The sequence below is a fragment of the Amblyomma mixtum genome, chromosome 2 (genome assembly GCF_055824585.1).
Source record: "Amblyomma mixtum isolate Tamu chromosome 2, ASM5582458v1, whole genome shotgun sequence".
Classification (NCBI taxonomy): domain Eukaryota; kingdom Metazoa; phylum Arthropoda; class Arachnida; order Ixodida; family Ixodidae; genus Amblyomma; species Amblyomma mixtum.
The window spans coordinates 280,082,734-280,108,756 of NC_143013.1; the positions used below are offsets into that span (position 1 = coordinate 280,082,734).

Below are 26,023 nucleotides of genomic sequence, written 5' to 3' on the forward strand. Positions count from 1 at the left end.
ACGCAGAGTAGCACGGGCCTGAACTTAGAAGATGGGGGAAGGGGGGGGGGGGGGTATTTTACTTTTGCCCCTAGTGGTACTTGTCGATGCGTTGCTACACAGTAGCGGCAGTGGCCAAAGTGAACGTAGGTTTGGTCGACTACCGCAAAGCATCCTGATTGAACCATAGGAAACTAATTCCGCTGTGGTCGCCCAGGGAAAAATTGCGGCACTTGCGTGCGCCGCTTCATTTGTGAGCGTCAGGGTCTGAGCGCGCTATCCAGTGCCTTCCTTGTGGGAAACTCCAAATAAAGTTAACACTCAGGGACTACGTGGGTCACGGTAGCATCCATGCCCATTGATCCCCACTAAGCAGAGCAGATACGTGGGCTTTATTTGGCCGGAGTGATAGACTGGCTTGCACATCTACAATTTCGTTAACATGAGTATTACCACAGGAAAGCAAGCTTTTAATTGCAGCTTTGCTTTCAAGCCGAAGTCATCCTCTCATAAAAAAGAAAACCCTATTATTTCTATCGCCCTTAAACTACCACGGCATTCAGGCAGACAAACTAAAAAGAAAAGTCACTTGCATTTAAGATCACTAAATTAAAATGCAGTCCCGATATTCCTGAAGGACTACCCCTGAACAATTTCGAATATTTCCCTAACCGTTTCGAGGTCTTCCTTGTTTTCTTACCAATGTCGAAGGTTGCAGTGATGTGTGATGTGATGTGTAGAAAAGGGTGGTGATGATGAAAAAGACTCACTGCGCAAAATATTAGGCAAGGTATGGGTTACCGCAATCGAGGATTTCCTTCCAGAAGTGACTTGAGGGACTTCGCTGGGCAATGATACTTTTCTGTTAAGTGTGGCTTGATTCCAAGGTAAGCTCTAGGAAGACTTACATTCTTCCATGCTCCTTACGTCAGAAACAACATATTGAAGAAACCGGACAATCAATGAGCGTGAGACTAAATGGCCACCTTGCTGACAGGAAAGAACACCTGAAAAACAGTTAGCCAACATTTTAATCTACATGGTAAAAACTTTGACGAGCACACACTATCCATTCTCCAAGCAGGCTTCAAATCAGCAAGAATTACAGAAATGGATTCTAAACCGCATATTTAAAACATTAGAAACAGAAGAGATCAACATCTCCGTTTATGGTCGTATCTTTTATGGGGTTTAACGTCCCAAAGCGACTCAGGCTATGAGAGACGGCGTTCATCCTCCCGCTGTTCTTCCTTTCGTGCATGCAGCCGCGAATATTGAGCATCCGCTCAGCCTCGCGGTTTTTAGCGCTTTCAGCCCGAAGAGATTGGAATCAGTATGCAGCTCGGAAACAACACATCGCACGATTAAATAAGCGAAAGTGCATTTGAAAAAAAAAGAACAGCTGAATGAGTTATGTTTTGTACTTTCATGCATTGCAGATGTTTTGTTCCGCGGCATCAGTTGCGACTCCTGCGACGAGCGCGACATAGTCAGCCCGCTCTGGAAGTGTGACTCGTGCAGCAACTACGACCTGTGCACCATTTGCTACATGGATGGCGTTCACGACCTTGACCACGTGTTTCTGCGATTCGATGCACCCGCAAGTAGAGGGTGAGGGCTGGTTCTGAATTTGTGGAGACTGGAATCGCCAAACTCAAACCTGTCTTGCATTGCGTGCGAACATGTGCTCCTTGTTCGAGGCGCATAATTTTGAATGAAAAGCGTGAAGATCTAATGACTGCTTACGCAAAATTTCAGGGACAAAGTTCTCCCGCGGATAAAGTGTGCCCTGTTTGATGAAGTGCTGGACGATGTCGAGAAGGCCAAATATGAAAGAAGAGGTAAATATGGATGAGTCGAATTCCCGTATGTATTCGTCCCGAAATTTTGTATGTATTTCAAGTCATGCAGCAGTTTCTTCACACAGGGCGGCTTCGAGTTTCAGCAACGCGTCTCGGTGAGCGCCTTCTTCACAGACTTTCTTCGCAAACATAAAAATGCAGAAAAGGAGCAAGCATATTTGTTTAAGCTCAGAGCACAGATATAGTAGCGACAGCTTAAACGATGCACGGAGTCCAATAAAATACAAGAACTGATGTGCGGCACTAGACAACGTTGGATACGTGGCTAACTTGGATTCGACCCCGTTGGTACATCCTGTTAGATGTTTCGCACCAGGCATTGAAATGAGCGCAAATTGCTTTCGGAACTAATGTGTTCACAGGTGAAATGTTTGCATCACAAAGCACGCCGGTAGTTTAATGTGCCCTTTGCACACGTAATACAGCAGGCCTCGACTGCGCCATCTTTCCTTTCGTGCAGTACCGAGCGCCGTGGCGGCGTGCGGTGGTGCTGACGTAGTCAGGTGTCGGGAAAGCCAGTTTTGTTTGTGTATAACGCGAAACTTAACAACATTAACTTTATTAATAGTGAAAAATTGCATTGCGCGTTGAGAAGATGATGCCAACAACACCTCACATAGGTTCCCGCGCCTACATCCTCTCTTCCGTGCGGTCAGAACATTGGCATGAATAACACTGTTATTAATATATTTGTTACAGGCGAGAGTTTTCATAGTGACATCTTTGCGCATAAGCTACTATTATAAAACGTTCGAATCGCTCACTGAAAAAAAGTGAAAATAATGGTCAAAGGCCGCAGAAAACAGTGAAAAAGAAATAAGCCGTTTTCTAGGTGAAACATGGACAATAAATGTCTGGCTAATGAGATGCATTTAACATGTTTTTGAACGCTCGCGGTCTCATAGTTAAGTTAGCATAACTTTCCAATTAAGTGAACTTATCACCAGTTCATCTTCTGCCGTGCAGCCGCCAAATTCATTGGAATCAACTGCCATGGTTGTGGCCAGCGGAGCATCGTTGGTACGCGCTGGAAGTGTGCTGTGTGTCTCGACTTCAACCTTTGCTCAGAATGCTACAGAGGCGACGAGCACGACCTTGACCACGTCTTCTTGCGATTCGACGAACCCGGCGCTGAAGGGTGAGGGTGCTCGCCAAAATTCATGAGCACAAGGAAGGGTGCACATAATCATATAAACTCTTAATTCCTGCACCTGACATGATTCCTCCGATATCGCACATTTGGAGGCAAATTAAGGAAAGGAGGACGGCAAATTAAGCAAGCTGGTGGTGGTTCATTCTGGCAAGAACAAAGAAGACATACTAAACAGCTCAACCCTCATCTGCTAGGAACGATATGAGAGCGCTCCTCAAATATTTCAAGTACAATGGTACAGACTAAAAGAGAACAAAAGCATGTTCCATGCCATGAAAGGGAGAGCCTTCATTTCTCTTCTCTTTGGCTTCGTTTATCCTCCTCCCCAAGTGTTGAGTAGCCAACCGGAAGCTGCCTAAGGTTAAGCTCCCTCTGTATGCCATCTTCTGTCTGCCTCTCTCTTAGACACAGCGACGTGTCCGTGCTGTGTGAGGTCAGTGCACATTAAATAGCCCTAGGTGGTGTAAATTACTCGTAAACCGTCCACTATGGTACCCCTTTCTCTCGTTCTTATTTCACGGCTCCTTCAGCGCTTCCCTGACAGTGACTGTTCGGTGCATTCATGTTTACCGAGAAGTGAGGCAGCGACTGCGTATTTCGCATCCTCAGAACCACTTTCATTTTCTAATATGTGTTATTTTGTCCTCTTTGCTAGCGCCCTGACTACCGGCCAGTATTAAAGTAGAGGAAATAGCAACGATAGCTCTCCGCTTTCATAAACTACTATGCATAATTCGGTGTTGGTTTGACCAACACTGTTCCCACTTCGAGTTATTCATCAATTCGCTCTCGCCCTACCATAAACTTGCCGTCCCGGTTAGCGCAGTTGGTAGAGCGACTGCTCCGGTGAAGCGGTGGTCCCGGGTTCGAACCCCGGACCAGGAGGAATTTCTCTTTAACTACGAAGTTTCTGATAAAGCTGTTTAGCTTTCCTTTGTAGCCGTACGGCTGCGCTCGGGTGGATGTCAATGAGTAATTACTCCCTTATTACAGTACATACTTCGCATTCGCAGCGAGAAAAGTTTAGACTGTGGAGGACGAAGTCGAGCTGAAATCGTTGGGGCAACCTTACGAGAGAAGTGTCGTGAAGTTACACAGCCATAAAGAGAAAGAGAGCATTACTCCCAATGCCCTTTTCGGTGCTATAACTGCGTTTCTAGCACTATTGTCCGAGCACGTCCAAAACGGGCAGCTGTAATATTTGCCTCGCGGCGATATAAAAAATGCGAATAGGCAACAAAAAAGTTAGAGAGTTTTCAAACGCCAACCTGAAAAGCTCAGCGCTAGACGCTGTAGAATTCCGAGCTTTTGGCACGAGGATCTTTTCTGTAAATTCTTTTCTTATAAAAACAAAATGCAGAGACCTTGGGTTGCGTACAAATATGTTGTGGTACTGCGTCGATTGTTTCAGGGTACATGTACTTCCGAGGGAGGCTTCCACAAACACGCAACCATGGGCCAGTACTCTCGGAGATGAGGACATCTGGGAAGACCGGAAAAACGAAGAATATGGTGAGGCGTTATGTCGCCAATGATGCTTCTTCATTCTCTACGTAGCTGATTGAGGTGGCGCATGTCTGAGTCGAAAAATATAGAACAAATCAGGTGCTTTGATTGTACATGAGGAGAACCGAGCCGCACACCACAAACGCTTCGTCCTTCGTGTTTTTGTGCTAGACTCTAAAGTAAAGGATTACCGAACTTCCCAAGTATCCACCCTTGTCGCGTTTCACCCTTTGTGCTCTCTTATGCATATTTACTTACTTAACTTTCGTCTACAGCGTGCGACACAATGCCTCAACTTTAGTCATCATTCTCAAATTTTCCGACAGATGCAATCCGCCAGATTCTTCGTGGCGACTCCTGTTTACATATAACAGCAAATAAAGCCAATTAAAATTTTTCTGTGGTTTTTCCGAGGAGCCAAAGGGTATCCGGACAATCTCAGCCATCTTTTGTTCTAAGTAAAAGCCAAATCTATGACTTTTTCTGCATGTTTACATTTGTCCGGCATCAAGCCATATTTTTATTGGGGGAAAAAATAGAATTTGAAATTTTTGCCCCCACTCACTTTAAAAAATGCCGTACACACTGTTGAGGACTCCATGACTGTCGTTAGAAACGAATGAAAATATTTCATAGCTTCTGGAATCCGCGTAAAAATTTCTGTCTACGCATGCACTTAACTTCCGAAATGTGCCGGTGATGGCGACACCTGTATTCCCGATCATGGCGACACCTGTATTCCTTGTTTTGTGTTTCCTAGTTTATAAAAGCTCCAGTTAAAGAGGTCTCTTCATGATTATAACGCGGTACTCTATTGATGAAGGCTAACTTTCGTTTGGCCTCCCTTTAAAGACATTTTACTGCCTTTTGTTCATTAGAAAGCCCTGATGGAGACCATGGTACCCGGGAAGAAATGGTGACGCAGCTTCGAGAGCTGGAGGATGCCGTACAGTCCTTCATCGGCACAGAAGGACGACGCTACGTAGCCTTCCTGTGCGGACACAACGCGGACGAGCATTGCGCCGAGAACCGCAGCGTTTGCAGCATGTGCCACGATTCTATAGCGAAAAAATTTGCCCTTTACTAGCTGGAGTGTATGGGCCTTGTGTACATGGATAAGGAGGCCAGTATCCTCAGAGCTAAGTGCTGATTTGTGCGCAGTTGATAAGTATTACGGTGTCCCAACTTTTTTTTCCTTTATAGATCCTTGGCACTACAACACACCGCGCATACAGTTATTAAAAACTGGTTTGGAAGACTTGAGCTCTTAACTAAAAGGTGTAATTTTGGCCTGTATGTAAAGTGGCCTTTCATTCATAGCTCAGTACAATACCTTGTACAATACAGAAAAGCGGTATCGGCTTTGTAAACTGTCCAGTCATAGAGACAAGTGCCTGAAGATTGATGAATAAAACATTTCCACTCTAACCTATAGTTGGTGTAGTTGAATAGAGGCATTCGTTACAAGTAGTGAGACCAAGAAAACAAGAAGGAACCGAAAACAAAAGCGCTATGTTCTGGACAGTGTTTATTAACAGTTCAATATTGTATCATTTGGGTTTAGCGGCACAATACACCTCATAACGTCATCACAGCCGTCGCAATAAGGCACGATTTGTACCAGTAGTCAAAACAATAATTCACCATGATGAAAGGCCGATACAGCAGAGTACAACAAGTATAGTATGTTACCTAAGTAGACTTCATATCAGCTACTTATCTCCTAAGAGCACTTGATGCTGGGCTAGTTGGTTTTGGTTCATACTGAAATAGGTTTTAGGCGATTTTTTAGATATTGGAACAAAATTCTTTCTAACCGTCTGAGTTGCTCTCGCTGAGAAGTTATCATCCGAGAGGACTACAAATCCGCCCTCCTTATCAGCTTGTAGTAGACGCAGTTGATTCCTTCTGCAGTACGACACAATGGCTTCCGTCGACATTCCCATGGTTCTTGTGGTGTTCGGACAACCTGACTTTAGAAGGGATTCAACGCCTTCCAGCAGGCATTTTTCTCGCGTCTCCGCTGTGGCTTTTCTTGCAATTTGTCGGTTGATGCCTAATAGATTTTGAGACGGCACTTCTGGCTCCACTGCGAACTTCGGTCCTTTTTCAAAACAGACTTCATCTTCTCTGGCAGATGTACATCACCCATTATCACTAATCATTCACCACCTTTCTTCTTCTTGTACTTTCTTGCTTCCCTCAGCAAACAGTTGAGCATGCACGTCCACTGTTGCTCAGTCATCTTTGAGGCCAGCTTCGTGATGGACCGAAAAGTGTTCTCAGCGACACATGCAGGACTTTGTGCGAAGCAGGCAACACGCAGAAGTTCATAAAAAAGGCGATTCTGGCGCCATAACTCCGACCTGAGGATCTTGCTAATTCTTTTTACTTGACCCCATGAAGGAAGCACTGGACGGGAAAGCGCACTTGCTTCAACGGGTACCAAGCCGTTCTTGATGCAAAAGGCGACTGTCCTTGCACGACAGGTGTTGGCATGTGATACAATCATCAATGAAACGTGGAGATGACACACAAAAGCAAGGGCCCACTGTACTAGAAACATAGTCTAAGAGCATTTTACGACTTCTCCCAAACGTACACCCCTAAAGAAAGCCGAGCGCCAGGCCGGGGGACGCTTGTGCCCTTTTTACCGGTGCGTGCCCGGCGGTGGGTTTCGAACCAACCACCTCCCGCAGCCGAGACCCCTTGTCTGTTTTTTGCGCGTAAAACCTATTTCAGTACTTATGTCCTAGTAGCCCCCCCTGACATAGCCCCACCCTCCCTAACCCAGCAAATTCTTGTTCTCCATTTTTCATTTGACACTCTAATGACTCTGGCCACGCGTTCCTTAGAATCCAGTGCATTATACAGTATAGCGAACAAGGTCAAATTATGAAGTGATGAAACAGTGGAAAATTATACGTCGTAAACTTCAGAATGCATTCCTGATAAACTTGTGCCTACATCAACATTCCTTTTTGTCAAGGCAATGAGGCGTTAACGCGAAGGCCTAGCGACAGCACCCTAAGCGAGGCGCTAGAATATCCTGGCTACCGGCTAAATCACCTTCTCTTCCGCCAGAACATTTCTACGTGAGTCCCGAACTTGTGTTCGAGGAAGGGCTTCTTGAAGAAGCGCTATCGCATCTCAAAGTCGCCAGCAGAAACAGCTGGATTTTCTTTTGCCCGAGAAACTAAGTATATCAGTACATCGGTTAATGCATCGTTAACAATGTCGGTTTAAATACATCAGTGCTTTGGCAAAAAAAGAGAAGGGAGACGAAATGGAAGGAAAAGAAATAAGTGGGTAGAATGAGTAGGAGAAGCAAGTGCGACGAGACAGGAACAAATCACGGCACACTTAAACGAGGCCATGCAAAGAGAGGAGCATTCGCTGCAACCTTTGTGAGCGAAGTCGTTAAACTTATATGTGTCTAATTTTGCTCTTCAGCAGGTTGGCGGAAGGCAGGCTGACAGAACAGCCTGCTGCTTGTTGCTTTCTGGAGAATGCCTTCAGTATCAAGCTGGCCTTATGATTCATCCATCCTCTTCTAATGGAGGTGTTGCGGAATAAAAGGACGCACGGACATGAGGCACAGTGAGGTGCCAGTCTGTTTCTGGTGAAAACGGAATTCGATACATTTCTCGTCGGCTCGTACAGACCGTCTTTCAAACACCAGCTGGTTCTCACAATATCAGATGTCCCGCAATTTAAAGTGATATCATGAATTGTCCATTAATCATATTACAACAAATTCTACGGTATAGCAGGGGTATCTCAAAAAGGGTTGTAAATAATTTGCAGAAAAAAAATAAATTTCTACAATGAACAATCTACAGTAATCAGCCGGCGGCAGTAAGCAGTAAAGAAAGAGTTTTTAATCTTTCGCTGAGACGGACACTTGATAGCTGTAGCGCGACCTCCACGGGAAAGGCCCGTACCAGTCTTAGGCCCGTAAGATGCAGGATCACGTGGCCACAGGTAGTTCATCTCGCCATCACACACAGAGAAAAAGAGAGCAAATTACGCAAAGGTTATGCTTTATTGCGTAACACGCTGAGGTGAGTCAAAGCTGACCATATGTTGTTGAGATGTTGGCACTGTTGAAGGGTGGCAGATGAGCCGGGAACGCATGACTCGGGTAAAACCGTTGGACGCCGAAAAGTGCTCTACGTGGCCCTTGCGCAAGGTGTTTATGCACGTGGCACATAGTTGAAACCCGTTTGTATACGCCGTGGGGAAGTCCCCATGCAAGTGCTCAAAGTGCTCCGGTTGCAGGGGCACCAAACCGCAGTAACCGTAGTCTGACGCACACCCAACACGTGTGGTCGAACGGATTTTGCACTCACCTCGAAGTGTGCACTGTATACTAGTCTTTGCTGTTAGAGACTGTGTCCGTTCATCGCCATGCTGCTGTCGTCAGCGCCGATCGATGGTGTCCAAGCTGGCAAGATTAAACTCCGCCTGTTGCTGCCTAACCGTTTCGACTTTTCGCGTTGAGTCTAGGGCTTTCTGCAGTGTCAGATCGCGATCTATTCGAAGTTTCTCTGGTAGCTGCTTGTCTCTAATTCCGATGACTTACAGATCACCGACAAACTCTTCCTGTAGACTGCCATACTAGCAGTGCTTGCGGAATGTGTGAAGAGCTGTAGCGGATTCTTCAGCAGATTCGGCCTCCTGTTGTGCTGAACTGCTGAAAGGCGCTCCTTAAACGATGACATTGCAACAGAGAGTGATGTATTTATCAAAGTGTTCCATCACATCACTGAACATTTTGGAGTTCTCACTGGTGAGGTTCAAGGTGCTGAAGATGTGCTCATCCTGGTAACCCATGATGGATAGAAAGCAGGGCGCCGATTACGTGTTCATCAGGCTGTTCACTGAGTCCAAAACAGGCATAAAACGTTAGAACAGCCACATTTGGGCGAAGAGAAGCACAAGGCTTGTGAAGACTATCGTGAACGCAGTCATCAGAGCTGCCGAGACATCGGTTGGTCAGGCGGTACGTATGCTCGGCACTCCGTCGGTGGTGTCGGCTTTTCCTTGCTAACTGCACTGTGGCCAGGCTGGCGTTACTAAGACGGCTGTCTGGGTGTCATCTGTTCCGTTTTCTGCGTCGTTCATGTTGGCTATCATTCCTGTTGGCTTTTTCCAAGCAATGTAGCTTGCGGCGGCGCCACATAGGCGCCGTTCCCATGACGCCAACCAACACCACGCCTCTCGCCCTCGTTCGAGAGACAAGACCAAACGTCCGCTGCCAGCGAGAGTGGAAATATTAGTGCCTTTATTTGGCTCCGCTAGAGATACAAGAAGCTCATAGACAATACAAGACCACGTGACTCGTGCGGCCGCCGATGAGCTCGCGTGCAGAGGCTTCCAGAACAGTTTGCACGTAGAGTGCGACGCTGGCGGATAGCCGCAGCCAGTAATACTCTTCTCGATATTGACGGGTGGTGCGAGCAAATTGCAGGTGTCCAGCGGCCAGCTTTTCGTGTGAAGCCTGCAGAATTTCGTCTCGAAGTCTTGCAGGCACAACAAAAAGGTAAGCGTTGTTTTAGGAGCGACATTTTATTTATTTATTTATTTATTACAATACCTTCAGGGCCCCAGTGGGGCGTTACAGAAGGGAGTGGTTAAAAAAAGTATAGACAATGCAGCAAAATGAAAACAAAAAGAAAATGCAAAATGTAGTGTAATACAGCAAAGCAAGAAAAAACGTAAGCTTGAACAAAATACATATCAGATTAGGTAACAAAACAGCCTAGTCAAACACATAGTTTTCCGCGGCATTTTTAAATAAACATGTGTCAGAAATATCGGCAACCAAGGTGGGCAAAGGCAAGGTGGGCATTCTTCATGAGGACGTCATTTTACAGGCAGAAAAGAGACAATCCGCGCCTGAATGCCCTAGGCAGTGAAGTGGTACGTCTTACCATCCAAGTACTTCAATAAGCTGCACAGCTCTGCGTTCAAATGTTGTTTTTGAGAGAACGGGCTGGCTCTGATGAGCCCCAAGGGGGCGAGCGATCAGCTCTGTCAAACTTGGGACTCGTGAGAGACAGTCTGCCTGATGGAAAGAAGCATTATGCGTGTTCTACTAGCTAAGCGTGTGTCTTGCTATTTTCACGCTTACCTTGTCCTATGCCAGCCGCTAGGGACCGAAATGAATTACGCTTTTGTGAAGAAAAGTACTCTCAGTGAGGTGGTAATAACGTCTCCTTTAAGCGTGTAAGCGCCTAGAAGCTAGACGTTACCCTGAGTTTAAGCGTAATTCTTCCCAAATTGTGCATCTATAGTTGAGCTGGTGGACCAGCATCTCGTTCAGGCCGCGACGTCAATAATATGCGGTGGCGCTGATGTTTTGGTTTATTGGGTTTTAACGTCCCAAAGCGACTCAGGCTATGAGGCACGCCGTAGTGAAGGGCTCCGGAAATTTCGACCACCTGGTGTTCTTTAACATGCACTGACATTGTACAGCACACGGGCCTCTAGAATTTCGCCTTCATTGAAATTCAGCCGCCGCGGCGGGGATCGAACCCGCATCTTTCGGGTCAGCAGCCGAGCGCCGTAACCACTAAGCCACCACGACGAGGCGGCGCTGATGTCAATAGCGACTTTTGCGTGTTAGAGAAAATATGATCTGCCTGACCGTGCCTATCGCATGCAGCTACCACCAGAACTTGCGCGGATTTATTGCACTCGCTCGCAGTAGACGCAGCATGTCGAGCAGCTGTATCACCGTGGAATGCACCCAGTAGCACACACGGAAAATTATGGGAGCCTCTTCTCAGCGCTGTTTTTTTCCCAGCAGTATGCACCAACTAGCTCAACTCTCCATTTTATTGAGGTTTCTCGATGACAAATGCGTCAGTAGCCAATGGACCGCTGCGGACACCGCGGTACTAAAGAACGAAGTCTCGGTCTCGACACTTCCGCTGTCGCCGAGTGTGCGGCGTGGACTGCTTAGTGGGGAGCTGTCATGCGCAAATACATAAGCATACCACTTAAAATTCTAGAAAAACAAAACATATTGCTGCGCACATAATCATCTCTCGGCGCTCTTTCGTGTGCGCGGGCAATTAGCCAACTCACTCGGTTCTCACAAACAGGCGTTCTTTTATAGCCAAGTTTGTGAACGGTTCGTGTAAAGAGGTCTCCTAAATTGTGTCATTCGTACGGGGTTACGTTGGTATTGCTAGAATGGCATGTTACGCAAACAAGCACATGTAGCTCGTTTCATTCAATGATGATTGATTTGGCGCTGCTTCATGACGTGGTGTATCATCGCAAGCTTTTAATGTACGCCAGGAAGACATTCGGGAAGGGGTATTTTCGGGGTACCATAGCCTTTTTTCCCTTAGTTTTTGCCAATACAAGATAACGAACAAAGGGTACCGTAAATACCGGCAAAACACTTGCTAGCATGTCTAGTCGTGACCGCCACATGCTGTTTGCAGGCGCGTCGTACTTTCTGACCTCAGCCGTCGGTTCTGGCTGAGACAGTTGCGTTACTCGTCAACCGGTTTGTGAAGCGGGTAAACCAACATAAACTGTGGGGCGAAGCACTGCGGTGCAGATCTAGAGAATATTAATAATTTTGTGAGGTTCAGCAAGAGCGAAAACTTTGATAGACGAGTAGAAAAACCTGCAAGGCAGTTTCCTTAAGCGGCGGAAATTTCTGTACAGTCACCGCTCAGCCTGACTCTGGGCTAGCAATTAGGTGCAGTGCTGGCGTCCTGTACGCCCATGCTGAAACACCCATGTTTCCAATAGCATGTTCCCCACAGGAGGAGACGTTGTCCGGTTCTGCAGTGTCCTTGAGTCGGTGATTAATATAAGCGGATAAAGCCAGCGGATCGCATGGCAGGTGTGTCCACAAACGGCTCGTTCTAGACGAATCCAGCATTGCTCCTAACTGTTGCCACGAAGTTAGGCCCGGTAGACTATACCAGTACAGAGCGGGCAAAGAGAACACACGCTACTGAATGTATTCAATGCCAACCTAAAAATCAATGGCAGATATGCTTTCTGCTTGCCTCCAAAACGTGTACTAGCAGCGTACACACTGGCGAAGTACTTTGCAGAATACGTCGCACGTAGTCAAGGCACGCCCGTGTATTTCAAAGCTAATTTTTTTAAGTTCAAAGCACCAACCAGTGCTGTGATTCCAAAAAAGTAAAGCAGCGCCTTTAAGCTTCCAAAGCCCTCGCTCAAGAACTGGTCGCCACGCGGCTCCCTGCATACCGCGAGCCCTTCAGAGACTACAGCGCCACTTCATTTGTTTGCAAACAGGCAGGAGATCTCTACGCTGCTGCTTTTGACACTTACAAAATCGAGCGATCATTCCCAAAGATCTATAGATTAAGAGTTCGTTGGCTCATCGCAGCGATTAAGTGAACACACGGTTATCCACTACTATTTAATCGACACCATCGCTGTTTTCTTCGTGCATTTTTTGCAGTTCTTCCGAAGCAACAGCCGGCGCCCTGGATCGCTAATGCTCAGACGTGCACTACACCAGAGTTGTACAGTCGTCGGCACGGATGTCTAGGGCGCTCGAACAGGCGACGTTTACCGATAACGCCTGGTTTGAGATAGCAGGCCTCTCACTATGCGCCGCAGCAGATACTACTCCCTTCACCTTCTTGCCTTTCCGCCTCTGCCGTCCTCTGCAATCGCCTCCCGTTGAACAAAAGCGGAGATAACACCGCTCGGCGCGCTGCCTTGAAATTTTCTGCGAGCAGCAAATTTGACGTGCGCCATTCATATCTGTCGCCATATGCCCAACACCTTAATATTCTGCGTAAATCATGCGCTTGCTTTCGTCACGAACCTTGACACCTTCGGTGACAGCTGGACCTTAGGAATGTTGTCGTCGGGCCCTAGTTCGTGAACCGAAATCATTCAATGAGCTGAACAGCGTGGAGGATTGGATAAAGGTGATCGTTGCAGTGTATTTTCCCGTTCAGAGGCAACAAGCCCCAAGAAAGGTTGGCTCAGAAAAAATGTTACGGCAGCACGCGCCGATATATGTTATCTCCGCGTTTATTCCGCGGCCTGTCGGCGACGGCTGTATACCATGCGCATGAACGCCTCGAATCACAACCTGGAGACAACTGCCGACAACTAAGCGGCCGCAATCGCGTGTGCAAAGGTTAACACGGCTGTCCGCCCAACAGGGGAGCAAATGTTGCGGGAGTTGCCACGGCTACCAACAAGAAAGGGAGAAATTAAAGATTCACTTAAATCTCCTTAGATCAGGAAATGCGAAAGCATCTCGAGTTTCGTTGCCTCCTCTGTTACTATATCTTCTGTCTTTACCTGGTAACCGTTTCTATACACAATTACGCTCTATCTTCCGCACTAACTTATTAGTCAATTAATAATGAATTATTAACTATTCTTGATTAATTATTCTTTAATTAATTGTTTTGTTAGTTATTATCATTAATTTCGTTATTACTTTTATTTTCTCGTTCAATTCTGAAGGAATTACTAGTACTCACCAATTTATTTAATTGCCCGGATTAATTTCATTAATTAAAAACATTAATTGCTTCATTACTTATGTAAATATTATTTTAATTAGTAACTCGGTTATTGGAACTTTTCATTCAATCGGTGTTAATCGTTACAAATCATAATTACACTCTTACTGGACGATCATCAATTAATCAGGACACGCTGCTATCCACACTTCCTGTCCACAGCTCGTGGTGACACATCCTATACACGCCACTCACGAGGCAAGAAATGGTCATTAAAAAGCACCTCGAAGACACTGTGTCCAACCCACGCTGATGTCCCTCTGCGAATGTGCAAGCGAGAGCAGGCATTGAGTCAAATGTAATCTCCCTTGCCCCACTTCCCCTCTCTCATAAACAGGCCTTCGTTGTAGCCACCTTCGAATCAAAGTTACTTAATGGCAGTCCGAAAGATAGAAAAAAGCAAAGAGAATTCAAGCGAAACTTCCTGAGCTACGCGTTCTTCCTAATCGCGCAGAACAGTTGCGTCCGGCTTCACGCGGCGCGCCATTGACAACAAGATAAGGGGTCGGAGCTTGGTACGCGATTGTTGCTGGCGGTAGAGCAGAGGTGCCGACCACATAAGCGGGGACGGAGACACTACAACGCAGTCCGGGCGGAAAAGCAGCAAACAAAGGTGAGCACATTACCTGAAAGATAAAAACCTGAGACGCCTCATTCTGTGGGTGTGAGCGGCTGTGAAGCTCGCATTTAGAGTACACTTATAGGGCACTATACGTAAAACTCGACACCTCTGAAAACCTTCATAGCATCGCGCTTTGTTTATACGAGGCAAATTCATTGACCGGGCGTTCCAAGTGATGTTGAAACCTTTCCTCGTCGAAATGTGCTCAATTAGTGGGACCGGTGAAAAATATCTATATTTTAGACGGAATTGTGTTTTATATGTTGCTTTGTTTGATTTGTGGCTAATACCACCAGACGATCTGAAGCAACTTTCTATACAGCGTAGAATGCATGTTCCACGCATCGACAGAAGTTGGCATGCATGTTTCTTTGGTCGTTTAAGAGCAACACGTTCTGTGACGCAGCGCCTCTGACCGAACGAACAAAGACGGATATGGCTAGAACTCAGTAAGGCTGCTGGCGCCATTTATAGAATGGTCAGCAAAGGGTTTGCCCGTTCTTAGAGCTGTTAGAGACATGTGGGATCATTCTGGGCGCTTGCTGACATTTGTGATAGGGCGTCGTGAGTGACAGTGCAGCTCTCCAATCAATTCGCATACCTTGAAGTGAAGGGAAGAGTAGCCCAAGAAATGCTGCCGAGATTTACTTGGCCTATGAGATGCGTAATAAGGAATGCTTCCTTAACCACCGTAAATTTCCCGCTACAGCGACGGCGCAGCACGGAAATATTCAGACGAGACGCGGTACAGGTATTCATTTTTGGTGTTCAGTCTTGTTTGCCGCTGGCCATAAGCACGGCGAAATGAGGCACTTCTTATGATTTAATGACAGATTACGAATGTTTTGTGTAATTGAAATGCTGCCGAGAACGAAAACGCGATGAGTGGATGTTGGACTCATCTTCCGGAACCGACTGCGCAAGACAGCTTCTCCTGGGCTTCCTGATAAAGGTCGAGTTTTTTTTTTTCATTGGTAAGGGAGGTAAGGAATTCCCCCTCTCGCTCTAAATTGACCGAGGGAATTTTCCATGGTTGCATCCTTGAGCAACAGCTACATATCTCCGCGTCTAATGGAAGTCTTGCGCGAATACGCTTATTCGCAACTGGCCATGTTCGCATATTATTTATTAATTTATTGTACTGTGGCACTTAATCTCGAAGCACCAAGAATTATAGAAAGCACAATAAGACCTCGTTAAAAAATACACGAAAATACCAAACTGACAACCGCCATGGTGGCTCACTGGTTATGGTTCTAGGCTGCTGACTCGAAAGATGCAGGTTCGATCCCGGCCGTGGCGGTCGCATTTCGATGCAGGCGAAATGCTAGAGGCCTGTGTACTGTGCGATGTCAGTGAACTCTCAAGAACCCCGAAGCCCGCCACTACGGCGTCCCTTATAGACTGAGCTGTTTTGGGACGTTAAACCACATAAACCAAAGCAAACCAAACCAGAACGCAGACGAAACAAGAAATGCACACTGAGCCACCGCGGCGACTCTTCGTCCGCCTTCTCCCCTTATGATGACACCAAACGGGGAGGATGGAGTGATGACGGTGCTCTTTACTGTTTTTTCGACGCCTGCAGAGTATGGTCTTCGGCAACGTCGGTTGCAATGGATGCGACGAGCTTCCCATCATCGGTGCGCGCTGGAAGTGTAGCATGTGCCTTGACTACGGCCTCTGCACCGGCTGCTATCTGACTGGCAAGCACAGCCCTGAACATTCCTTCGTGCGCTTCGATGCTCCGGGCGTCGAAGGGTGAGTGTTGGTCCACATTTTTAGATACTCTTGACATGCTTATGGAATGACGAAATTGTTTCAGCCGCAGCATGCTTCGTCTCGTGGCATGCATAAGACGTCTTATTATTCCATATACTACGTATTCGCGCTACCTTACATGGGGGTTAACTTTCTTTATGAGAACGCACCCGAGGCTTTGTACTAGGTATGTTTCGTGCTAGGTGAAGACTGGCTAAAAATTTTCTGAGAAGGTCACTCACCATATCAGTCAGCGCGTCATTCAATGAAGGCTCGTTAGGTTTTCTTTAACCGATAAGCGGCTAGGGCTATATCATGTGTCAAACTGTAGATTCCAGGTAAGTACATAATCATTCCACAATGTGCCTTTCTTTTTTATCTAGGGGGCAGGTAGGAAGAAAATTGATCTACTGAATATGAGCGGGTGGAAATTGCTAGCGAAGAAGCTCGCTATTTACATGTATTTTTGACCACAATTCAAGACGATGTAGCTATCTCTACCTCACACAATAACACCATCCAGCTATCTCTACATCCAAGGCATTCAATACAAAAAAAAAACACACTATTAATCCGTTCTGACAAGTGCGCGGCTAGCTATAGCCTGGAGTTGCATTTTATACAGTCTCACCTTCATAACGTATTCCCCGGAGGTGGGGGGGAGCTTTTTTTAGGCAGGTTTCTGTAGGCAGCCTAGGGGAGGGGGGCTTCCTCAAGGGATATGCAGCAACTTTCTGTAACTGTTGCTGTAACTCTTGCACTTCTCTGTAACCCTTGCTTTGTAATGCTTTCATTCCGTGATCGCGTTGAATAGGCCGTATTCAAAGTTTGAATTGACTTCTTTGCAATCAGGACATCACTTCTCGGTTTTCACAGTCCTCACCAGCTGAGATTTCGAGGCCCAGTAAACAGAAGACGTAGCTATACATGTCGATCATGGGATCAGTGTATGCGTAAATGCGTTATAAAGTCAATTTCAGTACGTGCTCGAAAGTACTAATATTGAACAGAGCGCATACTCTAGCTAAAGTATATCTGTTACAATACGTGAAGAATAACGAAAGCTTTAAAATTTCCCGCGTTACAGATATTGACATCCTGGTCACTGCTATGAGAGCCATTTACCACACTACGAGCAGGGGAAGAAAGCTTAGCTTTTAACTGGCCGGTCTGCAACATAAGGATAGCAGCACCATGCAAAAGTGTTGCCTTGATGGCTTTTATTAACTTCACCGATACTGTGATCATGCATTCGTTTAAATACCGCACGAAAACTGCTGTACCGTAAAATGTAGGGCGTCATCAATATCTGCTTTCAAAATTTATTGTGAAACACTATATAAGAAGCTTGGCTCAGTTGATACGTTTAAGAAATTTAACAAAAAACAATAAACAGGTGTATGAGAAGAGACTCGCGCAAGATAAGCTGTTATGTCATGCATTGTCCGACATGTTAAAACATCCTGTAATATAAACGATCATTATCCTCAAGCACTTTCAAAGAGACCTCATTATGTATTCACTAGATTAATAACAACGTATTACATGCAATAGATTGATAGCCGTATTTGGTTTGGGAATTATTTCGTCTATTTTACAAGTAACGACTGTTCTGTCAGCACTTGTAGTGGCCAACCTCCTACTCTTCTCTGATTACTAAATTTACACTGCAAACGTATTGTTCCAACACATATATAGTGCCTTCTTGTCAAGAACAAATACATAAAGGTTGCATTTTTTTTTTTTTTTCAGAATGAAGGTCGCTTCGAAACAGCAGTCACAGAAAGAACCAGGTGGAGTTGTTTTTATTAGACAACGCTGTGATACTCATGGGGCAATAAATATACGCTGCGTTGATGAAATAACAGGAGGACCAGCAAGATACTCGAATCACCTTAATACCACCTGTCATAACATTGTGGTAGTGTGCGCGGCTGTACGTGACGAAATGGGTGTACGAACCAAATAACCGCATGTCAAAGGACATCTCAACAGATACATGAAAATGTCATATAAATCTCCCAGCCCTGCATTCGCACATGTTTATAACGTTCCGTTTGATTGGAAATGGAGATAGAGACGTGTTAAAATGCTTATTTTGCGCCAAGCCCCAAAGCAGCAGTTGTTATTCCAGCGCTTAAAGTGTGGACTAAAGATTCAGCGTATAAAAACAGTATGAATACGGAGTCTGAGAAACTAACCGGCTTACCTTCCTTGGCAGGTTACACCTTCCCTGAAGTGACGGCGGCATGGCTCACCACATCTTTCCGAAATACGTTTTTTGCAAACCTGGGCCGCCTAGCTGTGCAACGGGCATCCAGTAAGCACGTTTTATGAACTGGCTCCTGGCTGCATGCAGCACGCGCAGGGCTGCGATTGAGTTGATGTCCCCTCACGCATACTGATCGCCGCAAGGCGGAGAGAGGACGACGAAGAGTGTAAGGTTCGGGAAGTCGTTTTCTTATCTTTCTATGGGCCTTATTGCTTATTGTAGGATTGTCTGCGAGTTGCGTGGAAGCCTATTTTTAGCTCTACGGCGATGTAGAGTGTTTCTTCTATAGTACCTTTACAGTGAGCGGGACGGGCATCATGCAGCCAAGCTACCGCATGGGCCGTTGAGCGTGGCAGAGGAGTCAGGTGCTATTGCTTTGTGGGCTGGCGTCCGGTCTGTTTAGAATCACGAAGAATCACGCGTAGGATGCGTGATGTTACGCAATCCGTGGGTAACTAACTATATGAAGGGGAATGAGGAACTCTGGCATCACTTTCAACGAGTTGGAAAACTGAAAATTGATGTCAAGGGAAGCTCTAGTTTATCTCTTTTACTTTCATGGGCGGAGAGGGCGGGTGGTAATTTCCTATTTAATCGCCACCGCAGTGCTTTTCCGGGGCCGAATTTTCTGGGGCTATAGGTAGGCAGTCTCCCCGTTCCAGTAGCCGCGGAGAGGGTACGAGGGTGGTCATAAAGTTTGCCCATTCGAAACCATTGTTAATACTTTGTCCACATTTCCTGCTTATAACTAACTTTTCTTTGATGTCTTTAGAGTTTCGGTAAAAACCATAAAAATCGTAGATGAAAAGCACGAGACGCCCGCTGTGAATTTTTATCCTATAGACAGGGACATGTAAAGTGCAAGAGCGAAACAAGATCATTCGTTCGTGTGGAAGATGTGGGCGATGGATGGCAAAGGCGATGCACCAGATCGAGCCCCCTATGATTCACGCACGGAGGCAAAGAAACCCGGGAGGAAGGGTTACACGAAGCTTTTGTCGGCAGGTGTTCCACAGGGCTCAGTTTTATCGCCTTTGCTTTTCAATTTATTTGTAAATGATTTATCGAATGCTGTCGCAAAATGTTACATCTTTCAATACGCCGATGACACGTTATTGTTGTCAACAAATACTTCGTTGCCTCTGGCCATGGATGCTCTTAGAACAGATGTGGTGCATGTTATGAACTGGTTCTTAACTAATTATATTGCAATTAATAAACAGAAAACTAAACTCATTTGTTTTCGTAATCCTCATAAAAAGCTTTCTTTTGTTGAAGCATTGCTTTTACATTCTTCGCATTGTCTTAATTGTTCTTGCATTCCAATTAATTTTCCAAATAGTGTCAAGTACCTTGGTATGCTTTTTGTCAGTGATATGTCTTGGAACAGTCATCTTACCCTAGTATGCAACAAGCTTCGTGGTTTATCATGTGTGTTATACAATGTTCGTTATTTATTACCTTTTCGGACTCGCAAGCTTATTGCACATGCTCTCATTTATGGTGTTCTCAGATATGGAGTCACTGTTTATTATCATTGCTCAAAGACTTGGCGAATGAAATTAAATGCGATACTAAAGAACATCCTTCGATCCGTGGCATACAACACAAATGCTTCACCAGACTGCAATTTGTTTTCGCTTTTACAGCTGCCCTCTTTTGATGCGCTCTTTCATCATGTAGTCATTCGTGCTCACCTGTGGGATAGTAAATTTTTGGTTCCTTTCATTCCTGTTCGTCCTTTTCGACATCATCCCCTTTTTACGGTACCTCGCTGCTACACTCACTATGGCCACTTCACTCGTAATTATTACATACCAAAAATGTTTAATTCTCTGCCTGATTCAATCTTTTCAGTTTCTTCGTTGTCTCAATTAAAGAACTTCTTAAAAACACATATGTCGGCAACCTAAACTGTTTCTTTGTTCTTGTTTGCCTTAGGTATTGCGGTTTATCATTGTTTGCTTGCTTTGTAACGCCTATTGTTTAATATATCTGTCTTTCATCGACTGCCGAGTACTGCCCTACAAACCTTTATGGCTTGGGCAGACTTGTCTTAAAGATTGTGTTTTGTTCTCTGAAAATAAAGGTGTTTATTATTATTATTATTACCGGCTTCCACAAGCCAAGCCCTCTTGAAATCGTTCACTTATTTCTTTCTCTCTCCGGGCTAGATAAACATGGTCCCATATGAAGGTTTGTTACCCAGACATGAGCAATAAAACCATCTAAAGCTTGTCACGTGGGCGCCGACTTTCTCCCCTTTATTCTTACTACACTTAACGATTGCCGGGTGACGCCCTCGCAACTTTTTCTTTCTCCATCAAAACACACCATATCAGATATTGTTAGAGCTTCCACACGCAGCCTGTAGGTGCGTCGTTTAATGAAATGGGAACTAAAATAAGCACTTTTCCCTTATCTGTCCTAGAAAGCAGTGTTTTCATCTCCTCGTTGCCAAGACTACCAGTCCCGTCGGAAAATGTTTAGCTCAATATCCCTCTAATGTCTTTAAGAGAGCTATGTAAGAGAGCTGTGTAGTTGACTGTGACTAAGGGATCAGCACCCAGAGATATTGAGCATCAACATCGAAACCTGACTCTTCATGTCGGTTAAATTCTGCCTTCTCTTTGCATTTTTGTCGCTATCTTACAGGCGTCAAATTCGAAGCAGTTAAATGCGACTCGTGTGGCCAGCAAGGAATTTTGGGAAGACGCTGGAAATGTGCAGTATGCGTCAACTACGACCTCTGCACCAGGTGCCACTGGGGCTGGAAGCACTACCTCGACCATGCTTTCCTGCGCATCGACGAGCCCGGTTCTACAGCGTGAGGGTTGCCTTATATTTTGAATCGTATAATTGCTATATGCCCCGAAAACATTGCTGATGCTCCTGCAGAAAACAGCGTTCTTTATTTTGGTGTTGGGCATCCTTGCGCACTCTGCTTGTAATGCGACGAATTATTATGCAAATGAATAAATAAAGTGAGCTCTACCCAATAAGCACTAGAATTCTCTCGGACGTCCCACGGATGTCCTAAACGTCCATAGGACGTCGAAGAGAGTTTCAGTGCCCATTGGGAATCAGTCCAAAAAGTAAAAGCGACACAAACTCAGCTCGACTCGGAGAAGCTCCGACATAACCTCGTTCTTTCCTCGGCGCAGGAAACTGCGCTTTATATAAGGAACTCTTAGTGAGTGTAGCTGGCGTATTAGTATTACGTGCCACAGAGGTAGAATTTCTGAAGGCCAAAAGGGCGCAACACGACCGCGCGCTGCTAGTACTGGAATTGTAACCTGTGATACGCCACTCAGGGCTTCGTTTTCATAGATTTCACGAATTTCTGAGCGTCGCATCGTGTTATTTTTAAACCAGTCTCAAGGAACCATTTTAAACAAAGAAACTTTTGTTATATTCCAAGTACTGTTATTTTACGTAAACGATTAACTAGAAGCAGCCAATCACCTCTTCCATCCCTACGACATCATAGTATAACAGCGCGGAAAACGAGAACAAATGAAGAACCAGGCAACAGGAGCGCTCCTGTTGTCTGGCTCTTCTTTTGTCCTCGTTTTTCGCGCTGTTGTACTATGGATCGTAAGCAAATTGTCCAGCTTTCTATTCTTCCTAACATATTAAAACCAAGTATAGTGAGTAATAATGCGTGTTAAATCAGCAGAAGTACTTGTTTAGCTATTGTCTTTCTGAGCCAAGTTCTACCTCTTCGAAAAAATCCTGGTGTTTTGCATGCCAAAAAGTCCGTCGATCAATCTAATACTAAACTTTCGAGCTTTTTGATTTGGTCTCCCGTGCTGTTATGTCAACGAGAGGCTGGAAATGTTCTTTGCAGCGAGCACTATAAAGTGCGGAAGAAGCAGAATTATAATGCGCAGGCACGCAGTACTTTAATTACCTAAGAACGCCCCGCATAACATTCATACTCCTTTCCACAATAGGAATATAAGGAGGAAACAAGGTCGACATCAGCTTTGGCCACGCACCTGGCCACCGCGCTAGTTCAGCGACCACAGTATGCTGTCTCCGGCTACAAAATCGAGGGTCAGCAGTGTGGCGCGGCGGAAGTATTCCGCAGACTCCGAACTGCGAAAGCCTTTGGTGGCTGAAGCTTTGTTCCGCTGTATATCATTATAAATAAGTTAAGAAGAGATCTTTGTATGCAGATGAGGTACTCGTTATGACGTAGATATATAGGAAGTCAACAGTCACCGATAAAAGAGAAAGCATAGACTATTATTTTAACGCGATAACGTTAAAGGCCTCATTCACCAAAAAATCCGCTGTCGGTGTAGTCAGTGTCCGCTTTGTAAGCGAAAAATCACTGGCCCGGCTTTGGCAGGTTGTCCCCAGAGAACAAGCTAGGAGGAAGGACGGCCACCTAGGTCACGTGACCTTGAGGCGTCATCACAACAAGCCACCGGTTAGTGAGCAAACTGCCCACCGTGGCAGGTGGCAGTTACTTCAGTGATTGGTCGCTCGGGAAGAGCAACCTGCGCCACACAAGACCCACCCCTGGGAGCACCTGCCATCGCAGGGCAGTCGAGCATCGCTTAACCGCAGCACCACTGCGCCAGGAGGGGCATGAGGACTCCCAGGGATCTATGAATTAAAGTAGAGAATGACTGACGTCGCGGCGTTAACAGAAGATTACGACAACGAAAACGCAAAGAACCAAGAATAAAAGAAACTAAAAAGAAATCGGTGTTTGGTCTATGAGCGTAGTTGGTAGCGGCGTCCGGTGAAACTTTTCCGGCTTGTCGTCCATGCGGGCGCTATTAACTTTTTTTTTTTCCTGCAGTCTAGTTCTTATGTGAATGAGAAATTTTAGACTGATGGCAAACCTACCCCTGTACATCGTTTATCATTACAGGATACTTGTACTTCCGAGAAAGGATTCTAGAAACGTACAAACCGGAGCCACTACTTCCAAAGGTGAGAATGCCTGTAAGGGCCAGCAAATACGAAGATATTATGATACGTCATGAACCAGTGGTGCTTCGTGCCACCGTAAGTCGCTAGGGCGGGTTGTTTTGCCCTGCCTGAAAAATAGTGATCTCTTTGATTACGTCTGGTTTAGCCGAATACAAAAAAAGAATCATAAAAAACCAGGTATCAGCCCTGAATTATCAAAGAAGAAAGCCTTACACGCGTTTTGTTTTCTTTCGACTAGCCGGGGCTGGTCAAGCAATACTTGGCACATAGCTACCGTAGCTCTTGGGACAGTACTGCTACTGAGACATTTATTTTTCTAAAAGTCACAGGCTTGGCCGTATGACCACCCTGTATGCCTGTATAGAGGCTGCGAACGTTTTGTTTCGCCTCTATTGGCAGCGATGGTCCCATGACTATCATGACGTCACATTAACTCAATGAACTAAAACCTTTTTCTCTCTTCTCTATCGTCAGCCACCGCGGTGGCTCAGTGTTTTTATTGATTGCACTGATTCTCAGCAGCAAGAGGACCCATTAAAAGCCATGACGGAGGCCTGGGTACACTGAAGGAACAGCCGGCAAAACAGCGAGAGCTGGAGGATGCCCTCCAGTGTTCCATCTGCCTGGAGGGTCGGCGCGAAGTGGTCTTTCTGTGCGGCCACAGCGCGTGCACGGACTGCGCCAAGAAACTCAGCGTTTGCCACATGTGCCGCAAGACCATATCCAAGAAAATCACACTCTACTAGACGACAGCACAATAAAGGACTTCGTACATATTAACACAGGGGCGATTGTGATGCTGTGTGAGAGAGAGAGAAAGAAATTTTAATGAGAGGAAAAGGAGGAGAGGTCGGCCGGTGGTAACATGGCCCTGGCCTGCTACTCCACACAGCTCACAGCTTGTTAACGCTCTGGTGAGAAGGTTCGCAGTATTTTTTTTTTTTCAAGCTTAATGGCCAGGACAACACCACAGGCAGGTAAATCAGTAAGGTCTACTTTGCAGCCTTCGAAGTCTGCTGGCTATTTCTGTGTTTCTACAATAATTGGGTGTTTAGTGAATGCCCAACATTTTACTTTTTTACCTGCTGGTGGACGCAAGCGGCCTAAGTCGTTTCCGAATTGCACGAGAAAGCAGCTAGGAGGGTAAAGGTTGCTCAGTAAAATATTTCAACTTTGCTTATGGTTGTCTTGCTCACAGCAATCAACCTGGGCGTGCTCATGACTTCACAACAACAGGACATCTATCATAACATTATCGCCTTCTTGACAGCACGTGAATTGATTATTTCTTCGTTGCTAAACGGAAAGTCATTCTGATGCCTTGTTAACGGAGTTTATAGAATTCATTTACTATTTGTAATTTCCTTCAAGACCGAACAGTATTATAGCATCTTCGTCTACATGAATCTTACGTCATGCACGCTACTCCATAAATCTATAAAGCATAATCGATAGCATATAATTGCGAAAGCAATACTGCTCACAGTTTGAGCCCTTCAGCGTAGCGCGGCGGTGGACACGTTTGACCTTTAGCGTGACCTTAGACGTGACGTCATACTAGCGGCAAAAAACCAGGGCCCCAGCTCGGCTCGTGAGTGTAGAGCGGCGGTAGACAAGGCGGGCGGTGAGCCTCTCGCTTCTCCCACTAGAGGCGCTGCGGTAGGAGTGACGTCCCACCATGTGTGGAAGAAAAGGGCCCCGGCTCGGGTCATCAGCGTAGAGCGGCGGTAGACAAGGCGGGCGGTGAGCCTCTCGCTTCTCCCACTAGAGGCGCTGCGGTAGGAGTGACGTCCCACCATGTGTGGAAGAAAAGGGCCCCGGCTCGGGTCATCAGCGTAGAGCGGCGGTAGACACGGCGGGCGGTGAGCCTCTCGCTTCTCCCACTAGAGGCGCTGCGGTAGGAGTGACGTCACACCATCTGTGGTAGAGAAGGGCCCCAACTCGTGCCGTCGGCGGAGAGCGGCGGTAGACACGGCGGGCGGTGAGCCTCTCGCTTCTCCCGCTAGGAGCGCTGCGGTCGGAGTGACGTCATACCAGTTGTATAAACAGAGCTCCAGCTCGTGCCGTCGGCGCAGAGCGGCGGTAGACACGGCGGATGCGGGCTGAAGAAACGGATGAAGTTGCTTTCGCAATTTCCGGGCTTAACCAAGCTGAGCCTCGGCCAATTTTGTTTTTTTACTTTGCAATGTACAGATCCTAAAGGAACTTTCAAAGTTCGCGCCCTCTATCATACAGGTGAAGTCCCTTTGCAAAGCGGAAAGTTGGGCAAGTTGGATAACGTTCATCATGTAAAAAATAGCGCACAGGGAACACAAGGGACGGAAAGTAAACGACGCAGACAAGCGCTTGTCTGCGTCGTTTACTTTC

General features: G+C 46.0%; 1 protein-coding gene across 1 annotated transcript in view; it reads left to right on the top strand.

The window, feature by feature from the left end:
- LOC149364141 (uncharacterized) overlaps nt 1-24,438 on the top strand; it is a 37,874-nt gene extending 13,436 nt beyond the window's left edge. Inside the window, exons 8-19 of the mRNA XM_089568641.1 lie at nt 1,419-1,590; nt 1,738-1,820; nt 2,302-2,339; nt 2,789-2,979; nt 4,406-4,506; nt 9,949-10,045; nt 16,264-16,434; nt 18,187-18,227; nt 18,656-18,754; nt 21,362-21,533; nt 23,595-23,656; nt 24,176-24,438. Of these exons, the coding sequence (XP_089424767.1) occupies nt 1,419-1,590; nt 1,738-1,820; nt 2,302-2,339; nt 2,789-2,979; nt 4,406-4,506; nt 9,949-10,045; nt 16,264-16,434; nt 18,187-18,227; nt 18,656-18,754; nt 21,362-21,533; nt 23,595-23,656; nt 24,176-24,402 (1,454 nt within the window). The 3' untranslated portion in view covers nt 24,403-24,438. The remainder of the gene's footprint in view (nt 1-1,418; nt 1,591-1,737; nt 1,821-2,301; nt 2,340-2,788; nt 2,980-4,405; nt 4,507-9,948; nt 10,046-16,263; nt 16,435-18,186; nt 18,228-18,655; nt 18,755-21,361; nt 21,534-23,594; nt 23,657-24,175) is intronic.
- Nucleotides 24,439-26,023: the final 1,585 nt, after the last annotated feature.